Genomic DNA, 27,922 nt, shown 5'->3' on the forward strand with positions numbered 1-27,922 from the left:
ATTTGATCATTCAACAGACGGTAACAAGTCTGCTGTCATAAACATCAATTACCCCAAGGGCAGCCGCAGCTATCCCAGTGCCCTTGATTCCGAGTGACTATCCCATCCCACTCGCAGATCCAAGCCATTCTCTCTACATCTACTGTCTGCACTGCTTAACCCACAACATTGAGACACTGCGCCATCGATTAGCACAATGTACGCGCGCTATATCCCACCGACTAAGCCGGCGCCTGCGCCGGCTCCGGTCGCAGAACGGAAACCTGTTGTAGCCACGGAAAGCCCTCGTCCGGCAGGCACAATTTCTACAATGCCAATGGCACCAGCTGTTGGCGCCTATGGTCGATATATCCCTCCCCCAAAGCTGGATGAAGCGGCGAAGCTTAATAAGAAGATCGTTTTCGGTGACGACGACGACGACGAGCCCCCTGTGAAGAAGGCCAAAGTAGCTGCCGCGGAGTCGGACAACACCAAATCGGAAGAAGCGCCCGAGCCCGAAAAGGAAGCAACGGACGGCAAGAAGGAAAAGAAGGACAAAAAGAAGAAGAAGAAGAAGAAGAGCAAGAAGGAAAGTAAGGAATCACCAGTACCAGAAGACCCCACCACAACGGCCGTGGAAGACGCTGTTGTCGACGAGGTGGCAGCGTCTCCTGTGAAGGAGAAGAGCCCTGTATTGGCAGAGTCTCCTGCCAAGAAAAAGAAGCCGAAGAGGGAGAAGAAGAAGAAGTCTAAGCCCGAGACCGAGACAAGCGCCGACATCGACGAGCCAGTGAAATCCCGGCATAAAGGTGTATTCGAAAAGATCGCAAAGTCTATGAAGGCTCCTGATACCGACAACGCGGCGAACCCTCAAGATGACGATCAGGATGTACCAATGGTAGACGCCCCTGAACCAGAAGTACATGGTCTGCAACCCCTGCCGCAGCCAGAACCTAGAGCCCCCGAGCCCCCGATGGCACCCCAAACAGAGCTACCCTCTTGGCTCTACGACCACGTCAAGGTTTCGAGAGATGCGACAGCACCGTTCACCAGCTTCGGGTTGAAGCCAGAATACGGTATTACTGCCGAGAACTCAAAAAAAGCTGGAAGCAAAGGGATATAAGGAGGCGCATGCTGTGCAGACGGCTGTTATACCCCAGCTCCTGCCTCACCACTGCATAACCATGCATAGCGATATCCTAGTTTCAGCCGAAACTGGTTCCGGAAAGACATTGGCGTATGCTCTGCCTATCATACGCGACCTGAGTCACTCAGGCAGCCCCTGTACCTTCCTTCGAGCCATAGTGGTGGTCCCATCGAAGAACCTGGCACAGCAGGCCCAGAAGGTCTGCGAGGAGTGCGCAGATATCTTCTATGAAGGTACGAAACGCGTTAGGGTAGGTATCGCCACAGGACGGCGTCTTCTGGAGGAAGAAAAGTCTGCTTTGGTCGAGAGGAGGGAACGATATGACCCCGAGGGCTATCAAAAACGCCTTGAGAGGGTCAAGACTCAGAGCCGACGGGCTCGGTATGAGGACGACAGCGAGGACGAGGAGAGAAATGAGATTTTCAGACGGGAAGACCGCATCAAGACCTTACCAAACCACGTCATCGAATACGTATCCAAGGTCGACATTCTTATCTGCACACCAGGTCGACTTGTGGAACATATCAACCTAACACCTGGCTTCAGTTTGGACGATGTTCGCTGGCTGGTTCTTGATGAAGCCGACAAGTTCTTCGGACAGAACTACCAGCAGTTCCTCGATGTTGTGATACCAAGAGTCCACAGCAACAGCAAACGATTCCAACGGAGCCACATGCAGTCGAGACTCACCGGTGTCCGTAAGGTCATCCTGAGTGCCTCGATGACGACGGATCTGGATAAGCTCGGGCCCTTGAAGCTCCGGAGGCCCAAGCTGGTGGAAATGGCGTCTGAAGATGGTGATGAGGCAAGCGGCCGTGAGACCATGCTCAATCTGCCCGCGACCCTGCAGGAATCCGCAATCAAGGTCGACCTGGGACTCAAGCCCCTATTCCTCCTTGATCTGCTCGAGAGCGATCGTATCAGGTCGGGTGATGCGGATGATAGCTCAGACAGTGATTCTTCAACTGACGCTGAATCTCCCTTGCCCCCCCAAGATCGTCATCTTCACCCGGACAAGAGAGAACGCCATCCGGCTTACGCGACTTCTGTCCATCATGGCCCCCAAGTTGGAACCTCTTATCGGGTGCATTACTTCGGACAGCGCGGATAAGAAGCAGACTCGGACGCTGAAGGCTTTCAGAGCAGGCAAGCTCCGCATCATCATCGCTTCCGACCTGATCGCGCGCGGTATCGACTTGCCTGACGTTAAGCACGTCATCAACTACGATATGCCGAACTCCGTCACGTCGTACGTCCACAGAGTCGGCCGTACAGCTCGTGCCCACCGAAGCGGCCATGCTTGGACCTTGTTTACGTACCAGGAGGCTCGATGGTTCTGGAGCGACGTTGCCGGCAAGGACGCAGAGGTCCGACGGTCCAAGGAGGTGGAAAGGGTGCGAATTACGGAGGAAAAGGATGAGGCTATCTTTGATGGAAAGAAGGCACGATTCGAGGCGGCAGTTGCCCAACTTGCTAAGGAAGGGGAGCCTAATACCCTAGACAATTCAAAAATGCAATTTCTACCTGAATAATAACTAGCTTGCTCCAGTTACTACGTGATCGGAACTTCTCTATGGAAGGTGAAATCCATTGTTGGTTCCAGGGTTGTTCTAGTAGTCGAGTACATCTGAAAACGTGTGACCGTACACATAGGTTGTTTACCCCAGATGCTTATTACAAATTCTCTAGCTTTCGCCAGCTATTTCGTGGCCGGTTTTCTATTCTTGTTGTCCCCAATGTTAGTATCCCAACGGCTATATGTCCCGTAAACGGTTATACCGTTGCGATTTGCCATCCCACGTAGTTGATAGTAAACCGGCGAGCAATTCTGTTAGACTGGACGAAGCGTTCGACCGACTGGACCTGTCCAAAGAATGTGCGGCCGAACATGACTCTCCACTCGGGCGACGTGGCGTCCGGAACGGTGAGGTAGTGGTCCGGATGCGTTATGTAGATTTGCTAACTGGTTTAACCAGCAAGTCTGCTTTCACTCCGTAAAAGGCTCCCCCGAAGCGATAACCTCGAAAGCCTTATTCGTGTGCTCCCACACTTGCGCCTTCAGCGCCTCGATACCCTCATCGCCAAGCTTGGCATACACCTTCTGATTATGGGTGTCATCGCCCTTCCAGTCCAGCGAGTACGCACCGCTACCCGGCCGCCCATCCATACCCCTGACGGTCCCACCCTTCTCATTCTCGGTACCCCTCCTACTACTATCATCACCCGCCGCCGCCGGATAGAGCACAGGCGAAGCCAGAAACAACATGCGCTCCCCACTCTCGACGGGATCGACGGCAACGAAGGGCGCCAGGAACAGCGTGCCAAGATCCGGTTGAACAGGAACCGGAACCAGGCCGGGTACGCCGGGTTGTGGAACGCCGCGGTCAGGACCAAGCCGGGGAAGATATGGATCAGCCTAAGCTGCTTCTCGGCATGATGCAGCTCGGCCAGCTGGGACATGCACATGGAGTGCATGTAGCAGAGGTGCGACCGCACCTGCAGGTAGCCGTACCGCTGCAGGTCCCGCAGCGACAGGTCCTCGCGGCACAGCTTCTTTTCGTCCTCGAACCCGGCTGCGAAGACGGAGACGACGGTCGCGGGCAGCGTGGATTTGAGCAGGAGTGGGGTTAGTTGCTGGATGGCGCGCATGCGGGAGTAGTACAAGATGGCCATGGTCTCGTCCAGGCCTTCTGTGGTGTCTGTTTCCAAGTTAGTTGTCGGCGATCAAACATAGGGAAAGCAGAAAGGGAGACTGGGGAAGCTATAAGAGATGAAGATGAAAAAGTGAGAAAAGGATAATAACGAGTTTCACGAACCTTTCCGCGGCTGGAATTTAGCTCCCCCCTGCGACGTCATAAGATAATCAACCCGCGCCCCTTGCCCTTCCCCCTCCTCTTCCTCCTCCTCCTCAAGCCGCGTGATCTCAGCACACACCTCATCTACGCACGCCATGAGCGACAAGTCCGCAGCCCTCACGAACCGGTACTTGCCCCCCCGGACACAGCCCTCGCAGCTACGCGACGATCTCCTCCCCGCGCCGCTCGCTGCGGCCCACGAGATAGATGCGCGGCGCCGCCCGCTCCCGCCTGCTGCACCGAAGACGCCAGCGCCCGCGCCGTCATGTGGCCGATGCCCGATGTGCCGCCCAGGAAGACGGCGACGAGCGGTTTAGGGCTGTCGGCCGCTAGCGCGGCGTTGAGGGTCTGGACTTCGCTGAGTTTCACCATGATGGGGTCTTGCTTTCTGTCGCTGTCGTTCTTGGTCAGGGGCGGAGTGATAGAGTCTGTTATGTTCTTATTTGAACTCTACCTCCTATTGTGGGTGAGAATTTAAGTCAGAAATGCAACAAAGACGGATTTGGGAGATCATAGGAGAGCGACGGCTTTTTGTAGAAGTCGTATCGGACCATGGTAATAATCTACCTACGATATACCTATGTATACAGGCTATTCAGCCGTAGTTCTGTCCATGCCCATTCCCCTATACATTTTCTATACGAAAGCCATATCTTCGGAGCACTAATTGCACCGTTTGGCGTCCAGGTTCTGGTAGTTAACCATTAGTTTAGTTCGGATTCGGATTCAATTATTACTGGTTTCGAAGTTGCGAGTCAGGCGTGTCCAGTTCCTCCGGGCTAACTTGGAACACTTCAATGTCGTCACCACTCCAGCCACTCTCCTCCCTTCACCTTTCCCCCAAGGGCAATACCAGAAGACTAGGCGAATGGGCTTGGCCGACTCCAACACGCAGTTCCTCCGGTTTGTCTTGTAGCCGGCCAGGCTTGCTTCGAGGTTATCTCCAACGGGAGTTTGCATCTGCGACAAAGGCAACGGTGAACTATTGCGACCCTACTACATAGGCGCATCCTTGTCCATAACATGCCATTATATAGACCAGAGAAGAATTAAGCGACAAGCGCCAACATGAACAGGAACGAATAGAAGGTCAAACTAGCCTCTAGTAAAGCAGAGTTACTGTTTCTAGTTTACATAACACGTGAAAAGTTAGAGTACTCTACTATTGTCAGCCCTATATTCTCACAAAGCCTCGGCCCAATCGAACCCAAGACACTCTTGTTTTTCCTCTCTTGTGCTGCTTCGGGACTCAAGCCAGCTCACACTCAATCAAGCTCTCGACGCCCTTGCCGCCGGACCAGATCTTGACGATGCGGAGGCCCGAGGACCCCAACAGGTTCTGCCAGTCGTCGAGGGTGCGCTCGCGCGACGAGAACTCGGTCAACATGATCATGTCGAGCGCCGTCGTCTCCCAGTACGCGCCCGTGCGCGGGATCACGTTCTCGTTGATCAGCAGCTTGCTATACCCAGGGCGCATGGCTGCCGTCAGCGGCGCCAGGATCTTCTGACACAGGCTGTCCGGCCAGTCGTGCAAGACCGAGTGCATGTAGTAGGCCCGGGCACCTGTTGAAAAGTCAGCTCCCGTTTTGCTCTTCAGGTATATTTTTGGTGGTCTGTTATGCTGTCCTGTCGCCAAAACACAGCCACAGCTATGTATGTGGTGCAAGATACCGCAGGAGAGGAAGTAGGCGGGTTAGGTAGGATAAGGGTTGGTAGAAGGGTTTTCTTTTTGTCATACCTTTAACCGGTTGCTCGGTCAAGAAGTCGTGCTCCATGCGCACAATGCGGGAGTCCAGGTCGGTAATCTGACCAATGACGACGGGGAGATCTTGAAGGATCAGCTTGCCCGGGTGCACGGGGAAGAAGCGCTGGAACTCGGCAAGGTCATGCCCCACGCTGCCGCCAATGTCGACCAACAACGGCGCGTCCGCCGCGGTCTCAGCGCCATCGATCAGGTTCTCTTGGACCGGGTAGAAGGACGGGTGCATCCAGGGCAGGCGACCCTGGCGGTAGCCGCCCATATGGTCGTTGAACTGGGTGCCATAGCCGACAGCCTGCAAGTACTCGAAGAAGTTCTTGTCTGTATTGTAGGCCTGGTGGAACGAGGTGCGGCCAGCGTCGGTTGGGTTCTGCCAGTCCGTCTTGCGGGCGAACTCGTGGAAGGAGATGACTCCGGCACTCGCCGCCAACCTGCGAGAAACGGCATGTCTGAGTCAGTTTTGACTTGTCACAAAACGACAGAAGCAAAAATAGTACGTACATGGCGTAGTAACCACCATTGATGATAGGTATAGTCAATGAGTTGGTGAAGTTTGTCGGCTTGTACTCATCCTCGCCAGTCTCGACGATGTACCCCATGGCCCCCAGGTGACGCATTAGACGACCTATTGTTGCAGTTCGTTAGAAAAGAGAGACACGGGGTGTATTGTTGATGTCGTCGACCTACCCAAAAGCACCGTGTCCATCTTGAGGGTCGAGGCCAGCTCGCCGACCTTCTGTGGCTTATCGCCGTTCTTGGCCATCAGATCCCACAGGCCAGAGTCAACGCCGGTGGTCAAGCCAGCCATTGCACCGGTCTATTATTCCCCATTTCGGTCAGCCTACTGGACTATTCACCTCCCCAGGTATAAATATCGAATGGAGTACTGACCTGAGCCCAACAATGCTTGATCATGGTCTCTCGGGGCGTCTCGAGAGCCTGCATCAGGTTCCGGGCCTTGACCAGCAGGGCATGGCGAGCCTCGTCACCGCCGGTGCCAAGGGCGTCGACCCCGGCATTGATCTGCTTCACCAGGCCGGGGACAGCGTCCATGTTGTTGGGGTTAGTGGCCACTGACTTGTCGACGACGGCTCCCCCTCCGTTGGCGCCATTGGTGCCGTTGGTCCCGTTGGTGATGTCTAATCCCATGTTTTCCTCTTCTTGGTCTTCTGCTTACTGCTGTCTTCTTCTTTTTTGGTTTTCTTTCTGCAGGTCTTGAACTTGTGCAAGCGAAGGTTCAATCTAGAAAGAGGGGGTGCGCAAGAGAAATAGAACACGATCCTGAGTAGACTGTCTGTCTGATCTTGCCGCTTGCGATTCCGGCATGCGCGTGGAGGGAGAGAGACGGGAAATCAACTTTGCTTTTTTCTCACGAGGATGCATAACTCAAGTATTGAAATGTGATACGGCCCCAATTTCCTTCGTCATCATACCTTTGAGAGCCATGGAACCCCCCTAAAACCGTGAAGACGGGGTGGGCAAGCGGATGATTGGCTTGGAAGGGGATAAGATACTGCATGGAACGGCAGGCGCTGGATTTATCCAGTTCGACAGGCTCGGCAAGCCAGCGATTGGGCGATGGTGGAATAGATGGTGTACAGCCCTGCCTGATGTGTAATATTTGGCTATCCTTCCCAAGAATATTCTCTGCCATACGAAAGAGTTGGACTGGCCCTCCAAGGTAATATAGGACAGCGTAGTCTCGATCTCAACCAGCAAGATATACCGGGGTTCCATATGATAGATTTTGTGAGCGGATGTTTGACCCGATCCAGAAGATCGATCGCCACCGATTCGGGTCCACCGGTAGGCAGGTCCCTGATAGCGATACTGGTACCGAGACTGAGGCTGAGTCCAGGTAAATCGGATGGCTTCAACTGAACGCAGCACGGCTCGGCGACCGCTTCCAAGGCCAGATATCACGAACGTGTTTCTGGGCGCCTGCTCCTTAGGTACCGAGGCGGACCAATAGTCGCGCTTATCATTGAACGCAAATTTTCGATACCTACCTACACGCAGGCATCGTTCATGTAATTGGCATGATAAGACATGAGGGATGTGATGGGATGTGATGTGCTGAAGAAAGTACGCAGGTACGGGTCAGATGTCTTGAGGGTGCGTCGTGCCTTTCCTCGTTGAGGCGAAGCGTGCTGCGGGTAAGACTTGGGAGGATTCGGCGGCGGGGATGCTATGCTGGATGTCTGTCTAAGACCCGTGGACCTGGAGAAGAAAACGGGACGCAAGAAGACCGACAGCGCGGGCCACGACGATCCTGCTTGCTTTGCTTTGTTTCGTGCAAGGGACTTATTTTCCCCCTCTGTCCCTCGGAACAGCATGAGGTTTCTTCCAATCGGCCGAATCGGCATTGACTGCTCCAGTCTGGATTCTTCTGGATGTTGCATATAGATGAAAGGAAGGAAGGCGATGTTGACGATGAGGGAAAGAAGCAGGAAGGACTCTGACTCGCTCTTGTCGCTCTTGTCGCTCTTGTCGTTTTTTAGTGGCACCCACTCACACTTTGGCAGAGGCGGGCCGGTACGCTAAAGACACTAAATACATCATCGGCACGGGAGACTGCTCCTCGACCACTGATTGGCCGGCCACTACGTGTGAAATGGTAATACCTGCTCCCGCCTGCCAGCTTCCACTGCCTGGGTCCACCATTGGTTTCGACGTGCATGCAGAATAAGAAAGCAAAACCGCGCCGGATCGCTTGGAACCGAATCGACAGCCTCTGGTATTTTGATGGGCGCATACTACTATGTCCTAGACATTCACCGTCCGCGAACTTTACTCTGGGAACCGCAGGAGAACACTGAATAGATCGAGTCTATCTAGGTTGGTCGTGGTTCAGTGAGTGCTTCTTCCACACATGAACCTGCAGGTGAGGGTCCTTCTTGCCTCTTCGCATTGCTTACTGCTCCAATGAGCCCAATAACTATGCCTTTAACCAAGTTCTTTTTTCCCGCCTACCTTGAACTGCGAGGCTGTTTCATACTCCAGCGCTCTCTTCAGCTTAGAGAATAAGTACGGACCATCGACGTGGTTGGCCAGTCGCCAGCCAAGGGTCTCAGACCCCCGTACAGCGACCGAGTCTTAGTCTCGACGCCTTCGTTTTCGAATAGAAGAAAGAAATATGAGTTGGCAACGGTTACGCCACCAAACTGCTCTGTGGTGAGGAAACTACTGGCGCATCGTTCGTGAGACAAGAGGTTTGCTTATCACATTCGCTGAAGTTACAGCTTCTTTATTGACCCCCAAGGACTGATAATATAGTCAAAAGTATCCATATTTCAACTATAATCAATGTAGAAGCAGCAAAAAGCAGTGTTCATCAGCACAGAGAGGTTACCGTTGCGGGTGTCTGGGTATCTGGGGGTCTGGGACACTATAGCCGTTGACAGATTCGACAACCTCTTAAATGCGCCAGTCTCCCTCCCGGTCTAGTCTATCGCTCTTGATCTCTGTGACTTGGTCACTTCTTTGCAACTCGTCGACTGTTTGCCTTCTACCCGACCGAACATACTACACAGCCAGGCGCTATGTCTTCACCACCGAAGGGTACTCCTGAGTACGATGCTTGGGCCGCCCAGAATAAGGGCCTGACCGTGTTGATTGCCTGTTGGACCGTAACCGCCGTTAGCACCCTTTTCGTCGCCGGCAGACTCTACGTGCGCGGTGTCCTCCAGAGGAAGCTACGGAGTGATGACTACTTCATCCTTCTATCATTGGTAAGTTTGTAATCGGCAGGCTCCATGGCAACTCTTCCCTCCCTGGATTATACGAGCTGACCACTTTCGTCAACCCCGAAAGCTCTGCGGCTACATCTCCACGACCTTCTCCACCGTCGCCACGAGCTACGGCAACGGCAAGCACTTCGACCTCCTCAATCTGGAACAGAAGGAAGGGGCCATCCTCTGGACGACGGCGGCCTTCTGTCCGGGCATCCTGTCCTTCGGCCTGCCCAAGCTCGCCGTCATCGCCCTGCTCACCCGCATCTTGAACCCGAGCCGAGCGCACTGGTGGTACCTCTGGACCATGGGTCTCGTCTGCTTCGCGTCGCTGCTCGCCACCGTGGGCGTTCTGCTCGGCCAGTGCACGCCCGCGCGGTCGCTCTGGACCTTCTCCATTACGGAGAAGACGTGCTTCGACAAGAAAATTTTGGTCGGGTATTGCATCTATGCTGGTTGTGAGTTCCATGTTCCCCGCATACTTGCGTCACTGGCGCACGTATCCGGCCTAGCACTTGTTAACACCACATGACGACAGCGATATCAGCATTCGTCGACCTTTACTTGGCTATTTACCCCTCGCTCGTGCTCTTTAAGCTGCAGATGCCGATCAAGAAGAAGCTCGCACTTTGCGCCGCGCTTGGCATCGGTTCCGTGTAAGTGACTGTGGGACTTTGGTGACCAAAGTGTACACATCAATACTGACGGGTGTATCAGCTCCGGGATCGTGGCCATCTACAAGTCGACAAGAATCCCGTCTCTCGGCAGTCCCGACTTCTCTTACGATACATCTGACCTGGTCATCTGGACAGTGTAAGTTGTGTTCAAATCGCCCCTCGACCATCGACGCTATACTAACGAAGACGAACCCCAGCATCGAAGGAAGCACCATCATAATTGCCTCATCAATCCCCGTGATGCAGCCCCTCGCCGAAATCGTCTTCGGCCGTAGCATCTTCGGAACCAGCGGCTCGAAAGGCCGCCGATACTACCACGCCGGAGCCGGCGGCAAGCACGGCGGCGGCAGCGACGGCAGCTCCCAGCCCGGGCTGGTGACGATCGGCCGGAAGAGCTCGCGGCCCCAGAACTCGCTCAACGACGACCTCGAGATGACCGCCAGCGGCACCGGTTTCCCCTCGAGCGAGGAGGACATCCTGAAACCGCGCCACCTCGGCAGCACCGACATGCCCACGGCCGTCGCCGTCGACGATAGCGATGCGCCGCGGCTCAGTGACGCCATTGTCAAGACACGCGTCGTCACGGTCACGTATAGGGAGAATGGGGATGCGAGTAGGAATAATTCGACGACGAATAACACGGCGGCGAGTGAGCGGTGGGGGCCTGTCTGAGGCAGCGTGAGCGGCCAGTATACCCTCTCGGCGGGCTTTGGTCGATTAGGTGCAAGCTGCCAGGAGCATATGCCCGGCGTCTACTTTGGGGTTACATGAGTTTGGAAAATAAATCAAGGACACGGTGTATTATTTTAGGGCTCTCTGGATATAATCCATCCAGACACGGTGTATATCTTAGAGGCGCAGAGAATCGGAAAAGTGTTATTAGTTTTACTCGAACGAATATTCAAGGCATTTATACTTTATCTCTACAATTCGCATGAGTTCAATTGTTGTAATGTTGAAGCCGAAACCTTTGGCTTCAAATATCAGGGGAAGCCATGCAATTGCCTCCAGGCAGATACTCATGATCACGTTGTCGCATATCGGCACATGTCAGTACTCATGGTTTGGACCAATTCCTCCTACTTGATTGATTGTTGAAACGCCTGAAGATCAATTTACTGCAATCGCATAGCTAATCCCCAAACCCGCGGACGACACCAAGCGTCACCTCCTTTCCACCTGCTGCCGAATAGCTGCATAACAACCATTCCAGACGCTTTCGTTGATACTGACCACCTATGTTTCTCTGATGCAGTGTTGCGAACGACGTATCTGAGACCCAGGCCAGCCACAGATCCAGGGGTGACTACGTGAGTGGCTGGCCAACCTGCTGTGTAACTGCCAGGATGCTTCTTTTTCATTGTTTTTTTGCCGGACGGGTGCCGTTGTCTTGCCGGAGAATTGTTATGATTCGAATCGCACGGCAGTCAGCCCCGGGCTGGTGATGTCAAGTGTCATACAGGCTGTCTCAGAGGCCCAAGCACCGACATGTCTCAACCTTAACCAGCCATGCAGTGAGACCTCAAAACGGGGGTTCTCGGAAGGCCGCCGTATGTCTCGCATATTCTTTCCGCGAGACTTCTCAGAACTCAAATTGCTTGTGCAGCAAATATTCATTGCTTCTGCGCCGGGTACAGCAATTGCCTATGCAAGTCACTCCCGCTTGTGTCCAGTAAAGAGAAGGAATGATAAACGGATACATTCTTCTCGATACACAAGTGCTGCGTGGCAAACATGTAGACACCGTCTGTTCTTTTGATATGCCCGGGTCTTACTCTGCAAATGGTGTTGTCGGCGTTAATGACTTTTCATCACCCCGGAACGAATATCTGCACCAAGGATCCAGCTTCCGAGAAACGTATGTCTCGGGTAATAAGTTGAATGAAGATGTTTATCTCGTATCGCGAAGAAGACTAAACTAGAATCATGTGGAACAATGCGACAGAACATGAGCCTAACCCCTTTATCTTTATTTTTCTTTCACTATTTGGTCGACCTCGCAACCGATTGTAGTGACATCATATCATGTACAAGACGATAAGCTCTCCTACATATGCCTTCAGATTCGACGGCTGAACCTGTCTCGAACCCCACCCCCTTTTCTACATATCATGTTTAAGTCCAGTGCAAGTTGCAAATCTTTCGGAAGACAGTAACCCCGTGAAAAAAACCACACAAGCATTCAACTTCCTTGCCCCTTTTTCTTGCTCTCCGTCCGTATCAATACAGTATAGGCAGAAATATGATAAATGGTGCAGTTAGAATCATTCCCAACGACTGAGATTTCCCAGTTCAACTATACAGGCTGGTCACTCGTGATGAATAGCAACTCGCTGCTAATTAAAACCAAAACCAATGACTACTATAAAATGTATTTACAATATAGGTTAAACTTCTCCAGAGAAGATACAGTGTCTTTGCTCTTGGGAGAGGTGTAACAAGGAGTTAATCCTTGAGGGGGCGGCTCCAGTGGGAATTGTTGGCTTATATGTGATGAGGGCTAGAGTCGTAGAAGCTAAACTACAACGTCGCATCGGACTTGAAACTTCGATACGTTATTCCAGGCCGTATGGGCTGGTGCCGCCCTAGCCCAGGCACCCCTACATGGACAATGCGGAGGGGGATATCCCAATAACTGAATTGCTTCATCTTCTATCAATGTATCGCTCCCAATGCTAACATAAGAAAATCTAAATCAGGCAGGTATGGAGCGGAGCAACGACGTGTGTGTCTGGAGCTTGATGCGCCGTCTCGAACAACAGGGTAAACCAGATGGGTTTCCTGACATACACACAGACACACAAAATGCTCCAAGCCCGGGATGTAACTAACAAACAGACTTTTCTCCGTAATACTCCCAGTGTCAGCCATGCCGTCGCGGCGGCCAACGGTGGCGGCGCTACCCAAACTGGTCTGACGACGACGCTTTCCAAGTCCAGCGGTGCTGTTTCCACCAGCACCCCCATCGTTATTGGTGCGACCCATGACGGAGTGATAAAGCGATTTGAGAGACCTCGTAAACAAGTAGTAGAGTGACTTCTGGGGTCCCAACCTCCGTATGTTCACACATCCCTATGAATTGGGGGCTAACACCGGAACAGCGGCCGCATGCCAAGGCAAGACCGAGACCGACGAAAGAGAATCCATGTTCATCCTGAAGAACGGAGCCATCCTCCCCAACGTAATCGCTTCACAGGCTGAAGTCGTTCATGGCCAGGAAATATGGTGAGTGCCGTCGCGCCTGTCCTTTTTCCCCCCCATACCCCTTCCCCCGGGTCCCTTTTTTCCTTTGCTCCCCTTTGGATCATAACTCGTCATCCCACCATGAACACCATTTCCGACCATGAAAACCCAATAAAACAAAAAACAGCACCCAATAACGTATGGTGAGCCGACATGTGCAAGGACGCCGTAACTTTGAGCAGACGAGCGGGACGTCGTACATCAACGGGCGGGGCACGGTGTCGGCCAAGAACTTCGTCGCGTTGGATGATGGGAAAGTGGCCCGGAGCTGCGGCAGCTGCAAGTAGAACGGCGGCCCCCGGAACTTCGTCATGGACAACGTGTGCGCGCCGGTAAGTACCCCAACCCGCTACACAGGCAACGCTACACAGGCAACGCAAGCGGCACCGAATGGCGTTTCCACGAGCTGCTGGAGAAGGAAAAGAGAGAGGAAAGAAGTAACGCTTGCTGTAAGTGTTCTCGGTCAGGGCTTGTACTGTCACACATAAACATCTCACGACATAGTTGGATTAGACAGGAAAAGAAGGTACATAGTGATAAGGTGATTATACATTAAATCTTTTCGAATATGGGATGCTGGATCTGGCTCAAATCAGGATGGAGAAATAATAATAAGCGACATACCTTTTAGGAAAAACGTGAACAGTCCAAATGCCGATCAACAGCCGCCTGGACCAGCCAGGAAGTGAAGACCCCATCTCCGTCCTCTACAGATCGGTCGACAGCGCAATATCGGACGCCTCGGGGATCAGGTCGTCCAGGACCCAGCCGATGACCTCGAACGCCAGGCGCGTGACGGGGCAGCAGAAGACGGCCCAGAAGAACAGGACCGTGAGCCAGAGGAACTCGGACAGCGAGGGCGGCGCGAGCTCGTGCAGCAGCTGCTTCGAGACGGCGATGCTCTGCTTCCGGGCGTGGAGCGACGAGACGCTGCTGCTGCCGTGGCTGCTGTGATGGTTTCCGCCGTGGAGGGCCGTCCACTGGACCATGACCTGGCTGCTGGCCGACATCGTGGCGATACTGTTGAAGGGTAAATGGAAAAAGAGGGAAAGCGTGCCGATTTGTTCTGGAAAAAGGAGAGAGAAGAAGAGAGAAAAGATCAGCTTGAAGAACCAATGACTTTGTTTGGGGTTTTTTTTCTTTTCTCTTTTCTCCTTGTAAAGACTGAGCCAGCAGACAGACGAAAACGAATGGATGGGATGGGACGACTTCTTTCGCTCTCTCTCTCTAGGAATAGCAGCCAGCCCGAGGAGGGGTTTTATCTTGGGGAAATCTCACCCCCTTTGCGTCGGTTCAGATGAAAGGACCGAGATGAGCCAATTGTGGTGAAACGTTCCGTGTACAATGGCTTTACTTCCAAGGACATTGTTGTGTCGCTTTGACACTATAGCCCTTTTTGTATCGGGCGGCCTTGGTCGTCGAGGAGGCGGTTAAAGTGTGCCGCGGGGGGAGGAAGCTTCGGAAGAGGGCGTGTAAGTTAGATTGAAATGCCCAGCCGGCGCCGTAGGGTCAAACTTGACAGCAGAAACAGCCGTGATCAGTGCTGCGATAGGCACCGGCTTAATATATTGCACGTCCATTAGACCGTTGCGGCACCCAACTCTATCCCGGCCTACAGCGCCTGTCATTTCAGCTCCGTACTAATGAGCACGCCTTGACTTTTGGGAAATCGTCGTGGCCATGTCAGATGCTAGGTCGGTTTCGGCCGCAGAAATATAGACCGACAAACCGAACTACCAACGCTTTTCTCCTTACTGCGAACCAAAGGTTAAAATCTCACCGCCAAACCGTCGAACTGTCAGTCAAGCCATCACAAGATGGCCAATTACCCGCACTTCCGATTGAGAGTCATACTGTTCTTGCTTGGCCCTTCTTTTTCCAGCAGTCGAAGCGCGAGAAATGACTCTGCTTCTACTGCAGAGGCTCGCTGTTGATTCATGTGCAGTTTGGTCTCGAGATAGTGGTCACTTGGCCACACGCTTACAAGGGGACCTGCATACGACTGCTAACACAGAAACAAATCCCTGCTGGTGCGGGGCGTTCCGCTGTCCAACAGCGTCTTGATCTCACGCTGCCGCGCTTCCTCGACCCAAGCGCCGGCTAGTCCCACCCTAGCATGAACGTCCGTCGGACGCTTCACGATCTGGACCCTTGAACGATCTGGCATGCTGGAAAAGGCAACCCAGACTCGCATTCCAACAAATAAGAAATCCTCAGAGACCTGGTGGAGACACAGCGGTTTTTCTTTTCTTTCCGAGAAAGCGTTTGCAGTCCAGACCAACCCCAGAAGGTTAGTTATCCTAGGACTTTCAGCTCCGGGCAAATGCCAGGTGCTAATCGACCGAGACTTGGACACGCTATTTAGGGCTCGAGAAAAAGTTAGGAGGAGGCCTTCCGAGAAGGGCGCCGCAGTACCTAACGCAAAAGGGGTCCCAAGTCCGGGGGAAGTGAGCTGAGTGAAGACGGGCAGTCCTTTCTCACCTATAGCGCACCCGTGCATCGAACCATTGAGATGCATCTGGCATATGCCCCGTGACGGCCCTCTGCGTTTTCAGCACAGATGCGTTGCCAACTGACTAGATGGGCTAGAGACGGAGCGTTGCCGAGAAGACTAGCAACAACGAGGACTAGCGACTGTCTCCTCGGCACAGGCTACCTGGTCAACGAATAGCATCGACCAGATGGGGCCGTTGAACTTGCAGCCGTTTGATAATCTTGGTCGCCAATGTGTCCCAGTGTTGTGCTTTCTCCAGATTGGTCAGCACCGAAATAATAAGGTCTGTTTCTAGAACAACGTCCCGAAAAATGCCTTCGCCGACTTCCTGTTGACCAATGCCGTTCTCAACAGCCCGTAATGCGTGTCTAATCAGTCGGCATTCGAGACGATTGCAACACCAGGGGAGGCAGGTTCCGATATAAAAAAAGAGCTTACCCAGCCAGAAATCATCAAATAACACCATGTCGGCTCTACGGGCCTAGCTACCACAGACGCAAAGCTGTATTGCTGCCAGGTCATGCATGTTTGACCGCTTAGGCGATCAGCCCACAACAAGCAAGAGTAAATCAGCAGACTGTAAATAAGTCAGTAGAGTGCTGAATGATTCATTGCAAAATCTGAGAGCGAAATCCGGGTGATGTCCACGGCATGAGTCGTCTCATCGCTGGGTTTGACTCCGGGACAGGTGAACATCCTCAAGGGCTCTCGTAGATATAACGTGACAGGGACGAGCATATAAACCAAACGGCCCTTCAAGGCAATCGATAATTTCATTTCTCATCCTGAACTCGACCCATCCAACTCACTCACTCGCTCCACCACCAACAACATAACAGTAATAACCCCTTCTCTTCCCCTTTTCACGACAGCCTCAAGTCCCACCACCTCTGCAACCCCTCAACATCGCACCACGCAAACTGCGTCGGGTTCTCGTACCACCAGCGCCCGCCGTGCTTGGGCCGGTCGCTCGCGTACTTCTTCAGGCTGCCGCCGTCGAAGCGGTGGTTCTTGACTGCCAGGAGTAGCACCACGCTGCCCACCTGCGGCGTGAACTCGGCCGGGTCCAGGAACACCGTCAGGTGGACCTGCTTCGGGGTTGACGGGTGCGCGAGCCGGGCCTGGCGCTGGCGGAACGGCGGCAGGTTCGACGGCTGCAGCTCCGAGATGGTCGCGACCACGGCCAGCACGTTGGTCGACCAGTTCTGCTTGTAGGGCAGGGTGGGGATGCCGCGCAGTGGCGTCAGCTTCAACGGTTTCGTCGGGTCAGTGTCTAGCCAGGGGGCAGAGGGCGGCGCTGTTTCTCTTCCAAGGCTGGCTCGTCGGCATACCCGCTGTCTGTAGCGGCGGCGACAGCTGCCATGGCTGCGGCCTGCGATGCAGATTGTGATTGCAGTTGCTGAGTGGCGAGCTCGGCGCGTTTCTGCGCCGTCTGCTGTGGCGACACCATTACTGTCTCGAAGTCGTCATCTGTCGCGTCGGCTAATTCCTCCAATAAGTGTGCATCTGTGACCAAGGGCTCGGCCACAACGACTTCTGCCTGGGGTGTCCCATGCTTTTTTGAAGTCTGGGCGAATGCAACATGTGCTTCTTCCCCGACAGCCGATGCATGTTCGGGCTCCTCTGTCAATTGTGTTATCCCTGCGGCGCCTGCCATCTCTAGAAGTCGGTTATTCCAGCCCACCATGGTCAGGCGGCTGACAACAAGGTACGGCATCGTGCCAGTCCCCGAAGCCATTGCATCTTCCGTCTTTTGTCCCTTGCCCGCCGGCTCCGCGGCCGAATTGAGCCACTCCAACCGGAACGCTTCGAGCTTGATATATGACCCAATGGAGACTTCGCCACCGTCCACGTAGCGGTGCATTTCAGCCGCCAGCAGGGCCTGGAGGCAGAGCTCGCCGTCGCCGAGCATCAATCGGATGGCGCGCCATCTCTTTGACCTTGAGGCGGTGCACACCTCGACGTCCTCGACGAGGAAGACGGAGCCGGGGATGCAGTATTTGGTGCGCAGTATGTCGGCGACCAGTGGCTTGGGCGCAAAGGGCTCGGCCGCGATGCAGGTTATATCGGGGACCGGCGCGGGGGAGTCGCTGAATGCAGGTGCCGGCATGGGTTGTGTGGCGCGACAATCATGGTTTCCTCAGAGAAAATTAGGCAAAGAGTTGAGCCCTGGTAAAAGAAAAAGCAATTGGCCGCCTTGCTACCACCAGGATTGATTGAGGCATTTGTTCTGGTACATGCCTAAATTACCTGGCCGTCAGGACTGTCGAGTCCAGAAGGCCACCACAGACGCGTAGTGGCTAAAAGAGAAAGCGCGACTTAGTGGGGCACCACTTAAACGCATACCTGCATACTTCCCAAGCTCGTGTCAAGCACGCGTTGAGAGGTCTCACTCAAGATTTGGCAGAGAACTTTCGAAGCCCGGTTCTGGGGATATCTCTTCTCGTTGTGGCCTACTCCTCTGGTCTTTGCTTGCCATGCACTCTGTCGGGCGTGCCATCCCGTAAGCGAGACGAGTATCGCCTGCACAAACCTTGGACGCCGTCCTGCTCGTAACCGCACGGGGGACTGACGGGGTTGCTTGGAGCGCTTGGTAGCAAATCCGCATGTCAGGCCTTTGCGGAGGTCCGACTCTTTTGGTTTGCTACATGAGCACCAAGGTGACCTCCTTGCCCGCATTTGGTTGTGAGACGGACGCACCGGGTAAGTATCCGACATTCCACCACAGCAAGCACAAGACATTCTCAGATTTACCTTTGACACCTGCCTTCTATGAGTCAAGGCATGCGATAATGTACTCTGTCAACCGGAATTTGTAGCACTCAAGTACAAGCGTGAGGTCGAGGTGAACCTCATCGGCCACAAGATGATGACGGTGTGGTTTTAAGTATATGTGAGTTCGTTATGTGGTGGCGTGTTGCGGGAGCCACTGCGATTGCAATCATATTGCTTGCCGTGTGCCTAGAATGTTCTTCCTTGCAAGAGCCTAGAAGAATATACGACACAACCGTTTGCTTGCTTGCCCATGAGGAAGGTACACACGAAGGTCCGCATGGCAATCAAGATCACCATGTACGCAGCGACAGTCGAGTCATTTGGCCAACGGGCCCGTACAGATAGGAGCGGCATCCTTCAAAAATGCAAGCGTAGCTAGCTGTGCTGTCCCGTGGCCGTTTACATGGCATCAGAATGTTGTCGCTACTTGAGCGAATAGAACATGGGAATCCAAGCAAGAGTGTATCACGCGTCAGACTTCAGGTTGTAAGTAACTCACCAGCCACGGATAGGTCGTTGTGATCAAAGGGATCCACGGCGTAACCGATGCCAAGTCGGCCGGCAGGGAGGGAGGTAGCAGTAGGGCAGAGCAAGAACAAAAAGGAGGTTTAACCGTTTGTTATCATCAGGAGTGCGGTGGGAGAGTATGTATGTAAGCACGCATGCCCCTTCCCTCACATCCTGGGATGAAGCAGTGATCAACTTGGCATGCAAGATCCATCCGCAGTCAAGTCGAACCAGATTCCCCATTCTGGAAGGCTTCGAGCGGGCAAACGTCCCAAACGAGCTCGACGGGAGCGGCAGCGTGCATAGGCTTGGCTATCTGTTTTACCAGATGATGCCAGCCAACGGGGGACGGGAGGCGGGAAATCCAAGTGGCTTACGGGTCGGAAGATCTGCTAGCTAGTGGCAAGGTTGGTTGGTATACAAGCACAACTACTGTAAAAAGTAAGTCAGCCGAATGTTTCATGTTGAAGAGCCGTTTCCCTCAGCCTCCCACGTGAATATCTGTCTTGCTCTCCGTCCAGCTGCTCTCCGCGAATCCCACGTACAGTGCAGAATACTCCCGGCGTCTTGGTAATGGAAGCTTCGGAGTACCGTGCCTATGATTCGTCGCGCCACGAGCGGCCGTCTTGAGGATGCGGACCCCTAGCGCCGGGCGATCTGGGCGATCGATACTCCATGTAGACCTGATGGATGATGGAATGGGTAAAGATTAGGGCAGATCGCATTTGCACGACTCTGATGAGGACCCGTTGAATAGGGATTTTGTTAGGCCGGCCACGCGTCGTCAAGTGGGAATTCCGATTGCATGTACTTGCAGCTCATAGGCGGCCATAGCTTCTTCCGGACATAAAGTCTGCACGCTGCAGAGGGATCGTGAAACCTACACAGCCCTCCCAGAGCTGAGGTAGCAGGACGAATGGCAGACAACCTCAACACATGAATGGCCTGTTCGGCAAGGGTGAAGGGTATCAAATCTGCGGCTATCTGTCTCAAGGAACCGACAGCAAACCATTCGCTGGACATGACTGGGTTGGCCAAAAGCATGGCTGGGAGCTAAAAAGAGAAACACTGAGGCTCCAACGCCCCCTGGCCCCCTCCAATCCAATGTTCCTTTGGGGCTAAGAATAGTGACTTGGGATTCTTGCACCGCAAAAAGTTTGCCATGGATGTGGACTGCACGGCAGCCGAACGTACACTACAGTGTGTCGTCGTGAATGTGCGGATGCGACAGATTCTGGACAGGTGTCATGTCACCTGCGGCCAAGAACGTTTTGTGACGGGTGTTAGGTGTTTATTCAGGGCAGGTGATGGACCGCGGTGTCATGAGAGGTGTGAAACCCGAAACTCTACATCAGACGAGCGTTGGGTATTGTATGTAGTTGAACCAAAAACTGTACGCCTGCGAGTGTATGTGAGACACTGCCGCGCGGAGTAACCCTGTCTGGCCATTTTGACGTTCCCTCTAACGGGAGGTGGTGGCCCTGAAGTTCTCGGGCTGGCAACTGGCTGGTGTTCTATGGAATTGATCTGGTGGTCGAAGCGGCCAAGATATGCTGTTCGGCAATTCGACCGCGCTATCCCATCGGCTAAGCACACCTGCTCTGCGGCATTTGGAGATGGGCGGCGGTTGGTGTCTGCTTCTCGCGCAGAATTGCTCGCTAGTCAGGGGCCCCTGCCAAGTAGCAAACCAATTTAGGCGGAAGGGCCGTGGTGGCCGATCAGTTTTTTTTTTTTTTTTTTGGCCCTGATCATTGTGTGCTAAGCTCCAAGGCATGTACCGCGTACGTACGTACTCAAGACGTGGTGACCCTGAAAAGCAAAAGACCTGTATCGATGACGGGTAACAACCGAAATACGGACAAGGGCGATCATGTTGTCGTCATCCGACCAGCTGTGTCGTTGAGGGTTCGCAGGTTACATTGGATAATAACCCGCAATCCCAGTTCAACATCGTGAACCGAACCGAAATGGACCGAGTAAAAGAAATAGTTCGTTCCCATACCGTTGGTTGGTGGAATATGATACAGGCCACTGGGCCAGTAATGAAGAGAACCCAGCCGCCGGGAACCAGCAAGGAGCAAGTTTGTCTTCCTGGTAACGCGTCCCAGATCACCTCAGCGACGTCATCGGGCCATTGTCAGGCTGATGGGATTGGACTGAGTGGTCAATTCACGGCTGGGTCTTCTGAAACGCTGTGGGTATGTACATTGCACATGGAGAAAAGGCAAGAGAAAGGCTTAGGCGGGTTGATCGTCGTCTACCCCATTCCGACTGCGCAAATGTACCGACCGAGAGGGGTTGCTTGCCCGCGGGCTGCTTTCGGTAGCTGGTTCAACCATCCAAGGGGCCCCATACTTCTTACCCCCGTCCGTTGTTGACTGTTGACGACACCTTGGAACGAAAAGCGGTGTTGAGGCCGGGAATGTGCGTATGGTGGTCAATGACGAATCAACAACAGCTTGGTTCCTGACGTATTGTTGTCGCTATTTTCAGTGCATACAACGATGCGGGTAGCTCGCATTAATCAGGGCTGGAGGATGTCTGATTGCTGCTAATAAACTCTATTTCAGGCCCTGGACAAGAACCGGAAAGCCCTAGCCTCCTACGCTCAGTTGGATGCTAGCTTTTGTGGGCTCTTTCTTTCAGTTGACAGGGCGGGCTGGCGGGTTGTGCATGATAGGTAGCAGTAGCGGAAAGGGAAGGTAAGGGCCCTTGTCAGGGGAGGGGGTTGACGCGTAACCTTTCTTCAAGTTCTTCACCACACACCACCGAAAACACCAGCCAAGCAAGCAGGCAGTAGAAAGTTTCGGGACGACTAGATAACTGAGTTCGGTTCAGGAACGCTGGCATCACTGCTGCAAAAGGCTGGACGACACGTTCGCAGATCGGATGAATTGTTTCACTTCTGTTTACTCTATTTTGCCTTTCTTGGCGATTCTTGTTCCCCGTGGACGGTATCTCGATGCCAGAATGCGCAGAGACGTCGGCGAGTGGTTGATGATTAAATCTCCGGTTGCGATACCGCTGCTGCTGCTTGGGCACCACACCGATCCTTCGCTTTCAACAATCAATGATAGGCAAGCTGCATATCTACTGTGCTATACTGCACCGGCTAGTAACCAGTAATATGGAAAATTGGTCTGATGTCGCTGTGGAAATTCCTCCACGAGTCAATCTGGGGCTTGTCTGGTAGATCGCTGGGTGGGAGCAGTCTCGAGACAGTGTTATGGCACGGTGTGATCAAGCTTCCATCTCACCACCAACCTACTGCAACTAACACCACAGAAACATCCAAAAAGAAACGACTGGTCTTATTAGTGAGTTACAGATGTAGTAGTGGCGGTCATAAGTAAGAATCGTGCGCCGGGCACTGAGAGTATCATTCGATGCTATTATTTACTGTATCGTAGACAGATTGACTGATTCAGTCATAGGTTTTGCTAATGGTTAGTTGGTTCGCGTGCTACGCTTTTCTCCTGTACATATACGAACACCAATACCTGAAGTCTGTCCTGGTCAATCAAGTAGCTCCGAAGACCAGGAGTCCAGGACCCTCGTGTTTTCTTAGCTCATCGTATTTAAGGCGTTAGTTTGCACACTATAAACATAGGATGGCAGAGGCGGGGAGAAGAGGGCTCATGCCAGAATCTCATGACTGCAAATGTAGGCAAGTGTCGTATCGGATTGAGACTCTGTCCTTGCATACACATATATATACGTAACTGTCATGTCCCTAATCAGGATTGCTGCAGCAAGGTCACCGAGACTCATTTTGCGCTGACCGGGGTAAACAACATGGAATTTCGATTGCCAATCCTCCCTCGTTCTCCTGTACCGTGCCGCACACATCTCGTTTACATACAAACACATGTACACACCCAATTACTCGATAAACTTCCCTGGCTCCACACCCGCTTCATGCGAACGAGGATAGTGTTGCCGATGCTCTTAATCACCGACAGACAGTCGTCAGGCGTGCTGTGCTGTACGCACAACACGGAAGCGTAAGGCGTAGTAGTAGTAGTATAGCAGGCACCGCCACCGCATGCTCATGCTCGAGATGTGCTTGTGTGGGAGAAGTATACTGTGTAGGCGGGAGGGATACATGGCCAATGAGTTGCCATCATCTGTGATTACGCGTAGCTCAATCTTGCTCAATCTAGACTTGTGGGGACCAACCACTCGTTTTCAAGGCTCAAAGCGCCACGCGCGGTGGACTCAGCTTTCCACGTTCCTTGGCAACTGGGCGGCGGATGTAACTCTCTGAGGTTAGCCAGCACACGATTTCTTCAATAGCCAAAAAACCAATGGCAGTCAGAGGGCTGTAAGGCACATTAGTGCTGGCCTGAAGAAGTTCGGATAATTGCGTGAGTCTATCTAGCTGTGAATACAGTTCAGCTGAAAGGGACGGCGCGCCCATAGTGGGAGTCGGAGTTGGCCCAGCACGAAACGGACGATAAGAACCGTACTTAAGTCAGACATCCAAAAAGACGGGATGTGCCTGTCTCGACTCTCGAGCGGCACACAGGCACAGGAAACAGGAAGGCCAGATGGTTGAACGAGCGGTCACCAATTAACGACGAATCTCGGGTGTGTGTGATAGGGACTTTTGGACTCTAGCACCTAGCAGAACTCAGGCCACACCCTGGCAGCCTTCTCCTTTTCGTTAAGCTGGTATTCTTTTATCATTTTCCTGCCTCCAACAAGCGGCCAGAAACAGGTAAACAGGTACATGGCCGAACTGCTGATTGCGCATCGCCCGGAGGCGAGAGTTGTATGCAAGCATGCACGACAGGCTGCAAGCTAGGCACAGTACACGCTGCACAGGGGCCCGGGCAGGGCGACAGGGGGTGGCCGAACCTCCATTTTCTGCTTTAGTCTCATTAACCAACCCCCTGAACATCCGAACGAAGCAGGATACAGCGGACTCCACACCCTTCCCATCCAGGTCCACCCGTGCCAGCTCCGTCGTCCCCTCGCCAGCAACTTACTGTGTTGCGTGCATTGAGACCAGTACCTACGGCCGGCTTTCCTTATGCGCCTATCTTCATACCGTCAATCTCCCTGGCTGCTTGTAGGTGCAGCAGTGCTGGGGGGCTAGAACTAAGGTAGAAGTGGAAGAAGGGGACCAGGAGAGGGACCCTTTTCCGTCGAGTACATCTAATGTAATTATCCACATGCCCTCCCACCCTTTTCGAGGCCAAGTTCTCTCTCTCCCCTACACTCGCTCGGGACTCCTTCTTCTTGGATCGCTATTTCTTCTCTTTCGCCTCTTATTTCCTCTCTGTCTGTTTCTCTACGACAGCAGGGACTCGATAGCTACTACACCATCTGACATTCGCCTGTCGGAAGGTCGCTTTCCCTCTTTCTTCTTTATGCTTGTCTCATTTCTGCCATCAGGGTACTGAGGTGTAAGTCGTTCTTTTAACGCAATAGTTGTGTAAGACAACCGATCCGAGCTCTCCAATCGCCAGCTCATCCCGCCCCCTAACCATACCACTTTCCACTCGCCTTGTCGCAGCTGTCAAGTCAACGGCTCCCGTCATCTGCTACACCAAGCCACGACGACCGAATTGCTTGGACCGCACCAGGACGTGTGACGTTCTTATATGACGCCCCGGCGCTGATTGCGAAAGAAGAAATACCATACCACACCCATATACATACCCCCTGAGCACACCCCATACAGTGATCTCGGCAACTCTGTGACCACTACTTACCATGGGAGCTAAGATGCCCGCACCACACCAACGGTTTTTCAGTATGAGAAACCCGTTCTCAAGATGCGTCCTGTTCGCAGTGGCGCTCTTGTTCCTGCTAGCCCTCACATGGAGGACGGACAGGATAGACGATGTGACCACACATATTATCAAGGCGACTACGCCTAAGCCCAAAGATGCGAGCACGCAGCAACCGCTTGGCAAGGAGCCCACAGGAGCAGCATCCGTCGTGGATGCTGTGCCAGTCTCTAATGCCGTTATGGACTGTCGCATCAACACTACCGACATGGCCGCATTGCAAACCAAGTACGAGCTTAAAAAGGGATTCGAATACTTCAAGCGCTACGTCAAGATCAACCGCGAACCCATCGCCCGAAAGACCATGACGAAGCTGCAGCAGGACTTCCTGCCTACTGCTTTCAAGATCATCGACTTGGACTACGCCGACAGCTACGGCGAGGAGAAGTGTACCCCGCCGTTGGAAGTCTCCGTACCGGAATCGCCCTACCCTACCTCGGGCAACCTCAGCGATTTCATGTTTGGTGTCTCGACCACATTCAAGAGATTCAGCTCGAGCAAGACGAGCCCCGTGAACGAATGGACGTACTGGTTGACTGACGGCAAGGGCAAGTCAAACGGTGGCAAGCTTGTGCTTCTGCTCCTGGATGCATCGGAGGAACAGATTCTCGAGGCCAAGACGATCTTGACCGAGCGTGGCGTGGATGTTGATGTGTACCACTCCGACTCGCGCATGGAAATGGCCGTCCGCTACCTTACTCTCGTCCCGACTCTGTATAACCACCCCGAACGACCAAACAAGAAGTGGCTCGTCACTTGCGACGACGACACCTTCTTCCCCAGCGTCCACAAGCTTACTCAGAAGTTTGAGGAATACGACCCGACCGAGCCGCTTTACATTGGTACCTTGTCGGAGGATGTCAACAACGTCGACCGCCATGGATCTCAAGCTTTTGGCGGCGCTGGTGTTTTCCTCTCCGTCCCATTGGCTGCTCAAGTGAATACCAACTACGACAGCTGCAAGTCCGAGGAGAAGATTCGGGAGTCCAACTCTGGCTGGGGTCCCCAAGGTGATATCCTTCTCCGCAAGTGCATCTACGAGAACAGCGATGTGCGCCTGAGCGTCCTGCACGGGCTGTACCAGCTGGACCTCTACGGCGACCCGTCCGGATTCTACGAGGCCGGCATCCAGCCCATCTCTCTGCACCACTTCAAGGGCGGCGGTTGGCACTCTGCCCTTCCTTGGCAATACACCAAGATCGCCCACATCTGTGGCGAGGACTGCACTTTCCAGCGATTCCGCACCAAGGATGACTTCGTCCTCTCGACAAGCTTCAGCGTGGTCAAGTACCCCAAGGGTATCGACTTCAACATGAACCAGATGGAGAGAACATTCGCCGCCGCACCCCAGGACAAGGGCTGGAACTTGGACTACGTTTTTGACCCCCAACGACCCAGTCTCCTCAAGACGGGCAGGAAGATCAGCTGGGATCTGCAGGAGGCCACACTGAACGACGACAACACCGTCAGTCAGATCTATGTGCGCAAAGCCAACGACTGGAGATGGGTCGACCCGGAGAACAACCCCTTGTCTCAAAATGATGGCATCATCGAGCTCGTGTGGGTGCCCTGAAAACCTGCATACTAGACGATATGAGATACGACCCTTTGGATGACAGCCTTAATTGGCAAAAGCTCTCTTCGCCCTTTTTTCACATATTCCCCCAGCTGGTCTTCTTGAGACGGCTGTATGCAGGTTTTACACCCACCGAGATCGGTTGATCTCCTTTTCTGACTTTGGTCGTAAGACCACCCGCCGCCGCTCCGGGTCCTCATTAGGAGCAACGACGGCGATGATTGATTGGAGCTCTGCTGCTTCAAGATCGAGCCGACACGTCATTGCTTCTACTCGCTAGGCCTAGCGAGGATACATGTTGCCCTGCTTCAGGACTCGCAGCGTCGCCCTCGCTTCCTCAGGACCCTTCGCGTATCAACGATAATTCCTAATACTTGGCATAACTCGCTCATCGTTTTTGATGGGTCGGTCGACTTTCAACTTCACCACAGTCCTTCTCAACCACTATATTCATTAGCACACCGTTTTAAATCGAGCTACGGCAAGCCCGGCGTTCAGCAATGACGACCCTTGAGCAACCATTTTGCGCATATGTAACGGAGTACGGACGGCCATCTACGTGCCAACAAATCAAATTCTTGTTATCTTACCAACCACCCATTTTTATCTTTTTCTGTTTCTGTTACCCCAAAAAATTCGAATCTTGTACGCGATAGAAGTCGTTTGAAGTAGGGAGTCCCTTGGTGTATAGATGTTCTTGGGAAGGTCCTTGGATTACGAACAGATGTTTTCGGTTGTCGCGCGATGCACATTCAGACTTGGCCCGGCGATATGGCAAGGTTTTGGGGATCTTTTTCAAGGCGAAAGCGAGGGCGGGCGGTCTTGCAGCTAGCTGCTCTGCTGGATGGGGGTTTCCGCACCATCCCTGGATATCGAAGTGCTCGGAACAGGGTCTGTGAAGTCCTCGAAGCGAAGCACAGTACATAGGCAATGCAGAAAATACGAAATGTATTAAAATACTACGGTTGCAGGGGATTCATGATGAGACGAGTGAAGTGGGTGAGGTGACCACAGGGCGAGTAAAACCTGAAACTTACCTGCCCTCATGTGGTCCGGCTCACATTCTTTCCTGGTATGAGAATCGGGCAGTATTCGTGACCAGAAACACCTTCCTTTGCACATGGAGCTTCCACCAGCTGTGTTAAAAATAGGATATGTTAAGTAATAAGTACAGATGATCTGACGAGGCCCATAGAAGTCAATACCAGCAAGAGGGTTGGACGGTAGGATCAGAAGTTGGATGGCTACACTGTTTGTAACCCCGATAACTGCCTAACTTGTGGAGACCACACTTGGAAGATTGGAAGCGATCGGACAGAACCTTCAGCCACTTTCGGGCGTCAGCCACCCCTCCCCCCTCAAAAGCCACCCAAACAAAGCC

General features: G+C 53.2%; 7 protein-coding genes across 7 annotated transcripts; 4 read left to right on the plus strand and 3 right to left on the minus strand.

Moving 5' to 3' along the window:
• Positions 1-196: 196 nt before the first annotated feature.
• On the plus strand, positions 197-2,658 carry PG997_001365 (DEAD/DEAH box helicase; the record flags this gene model as incomplete). Its single annotated transcript, XM_066805680.1, has 3 exons — positions 197-1,038; positions 1,172-2,210; positions 2,260-2,658. 3 exons carry the CDS (start codon positions 197-199, stop codon positions 2,656-2,658), a joined length of 2,280 nt encoding a protein of 759 aa, XP_066675453.1.
• Positions 2,659-3,113: 455 nt separating this feature from the next.
• Positions 3,114-4,353, minus strand: PG997_001366 (uncharacterized protein; the record flags this gene model as incomplete). The annotated part of the gene is made up of 3 exons (XM_066805681.1): positions 3,114-3,402; positions 3,471-3,816; positions 4,107-4,353. 3 exons carry the CDS (start codon positions 4,351-4,353, stop codon positions 3,114-3,116), a joined length of 882 nt encoding a protein of 293 aa, XP_066675454.1.
• An 877-nt stretch (positions 4,354-5,230) lies between these two features.
• On the minus strand, positions 5,231-6,889 carry PG997_001367 (uncharacterized protein; the record flags this gene model as incomplete). The annotated part of the gene is made up of 5 exons (XM_066805682.1): positions 5,231-5,544; positions 5,720-6,171; positions 6,242-6,365; positions 6,428-6,557; positions 6,632-6,889. 5 exons carry the CDS (start codon positions 6,887-6,889, stop codon positions 5,231-5,233), a joined length of 1,278 nt encoding a protein of 425 aa, XP_066675455.1.
• A 2,393-nt stretch (positions 6,890-9,282) lies between these two features.
• Positions 9,283-10,820, plus strand: PG997_001368 (uncharacterized protein; the record flags this gene model as incomplete). The annotated part of the gene is made up of 5 exons (XM_066805683.1): positions 9,283-9,471; positions 9,554-9,929; positions 10,010-10,127; positions 10,189-10,284; positions 10,346-10,820. The coding sequence occupies 5 exons, from the start codon at positions 9,283-9,285 to the stop codon at positions 10,818-10,820; spliced, it is 1,254 nt and encodes a 417-aa protein (XP_066675456.1).
• Positions 10,821-12,953: 2,133 nt separating this feature from the next.
• On the plus strand, positions 12,954-14,425 carry PG997_001369 (pectate lyase-domain-containing protein; the record flags this gene model as incomplete). The annotated part of the gene is made up of 4 exons (XM_066805684.1): positions 12,954-13,122; positions 13,250-13,373; positions 13,896-13,917; positions 14,105-14,425. 4 exons carry the CDS (start codon positions 12,954-12,956, stop codon positions 14,423-14,425), a joined length of 636 nt encoding a protein of 211 aa, XP_066675457.1.
• Positions 14,426-16,748: 2,323 nt separating this feature from the next.
• Positions 16,749-17,995, minus strand: PG997_001370 (uncharacterized protein; the record flags this gene model as incomplete). The annotated part of the gene is given in 2 exon segments (XM_066805685.1): positions 16,749-17,199; positions 17,217-17,995. 2 exon segments carry the CDS (start codon positions 17,993-17,995, stop codon positions 16,749-16,751), a joined length of 1,230 nt encoding a protein of 409 aa, XP_066675458.1.
• A 6,893-nt stretch (positions 17,996-24,888) lies between these two features.
• Positions 24,889-26,538, plus strand: PG997_001371 (uncharacterized protein; the record flags this gene model as incomplete). The annotated part of the gene is made up of 1 exon (XM_066805686.1): positions 24,889-26,538. One exon carries the CDS (start codon positions 24,889-24,891, stop codon positions 26,536-26,538), a length of 1,650 nt encoding a protein of 549 aa, XP_066675459.1.
• Positions 26,539-27,922: the final 1,384 nt, after the last annotated feature.

Source organism: Apiospora hydei (assembly GCF_038363865.1).
Source record: "Apiospora hydei strain CBS 114990 chromosome Unknown utg000002l_segment0_segment0, whole genome shotgun sequence".
Taxonomy (NCBI): Eukaryota; Fungi; Ascomycota; class Sordariomycetes; order Amphisphaeriales; family Apiosporaceae; genus Apiospora; species Apiospora hydei.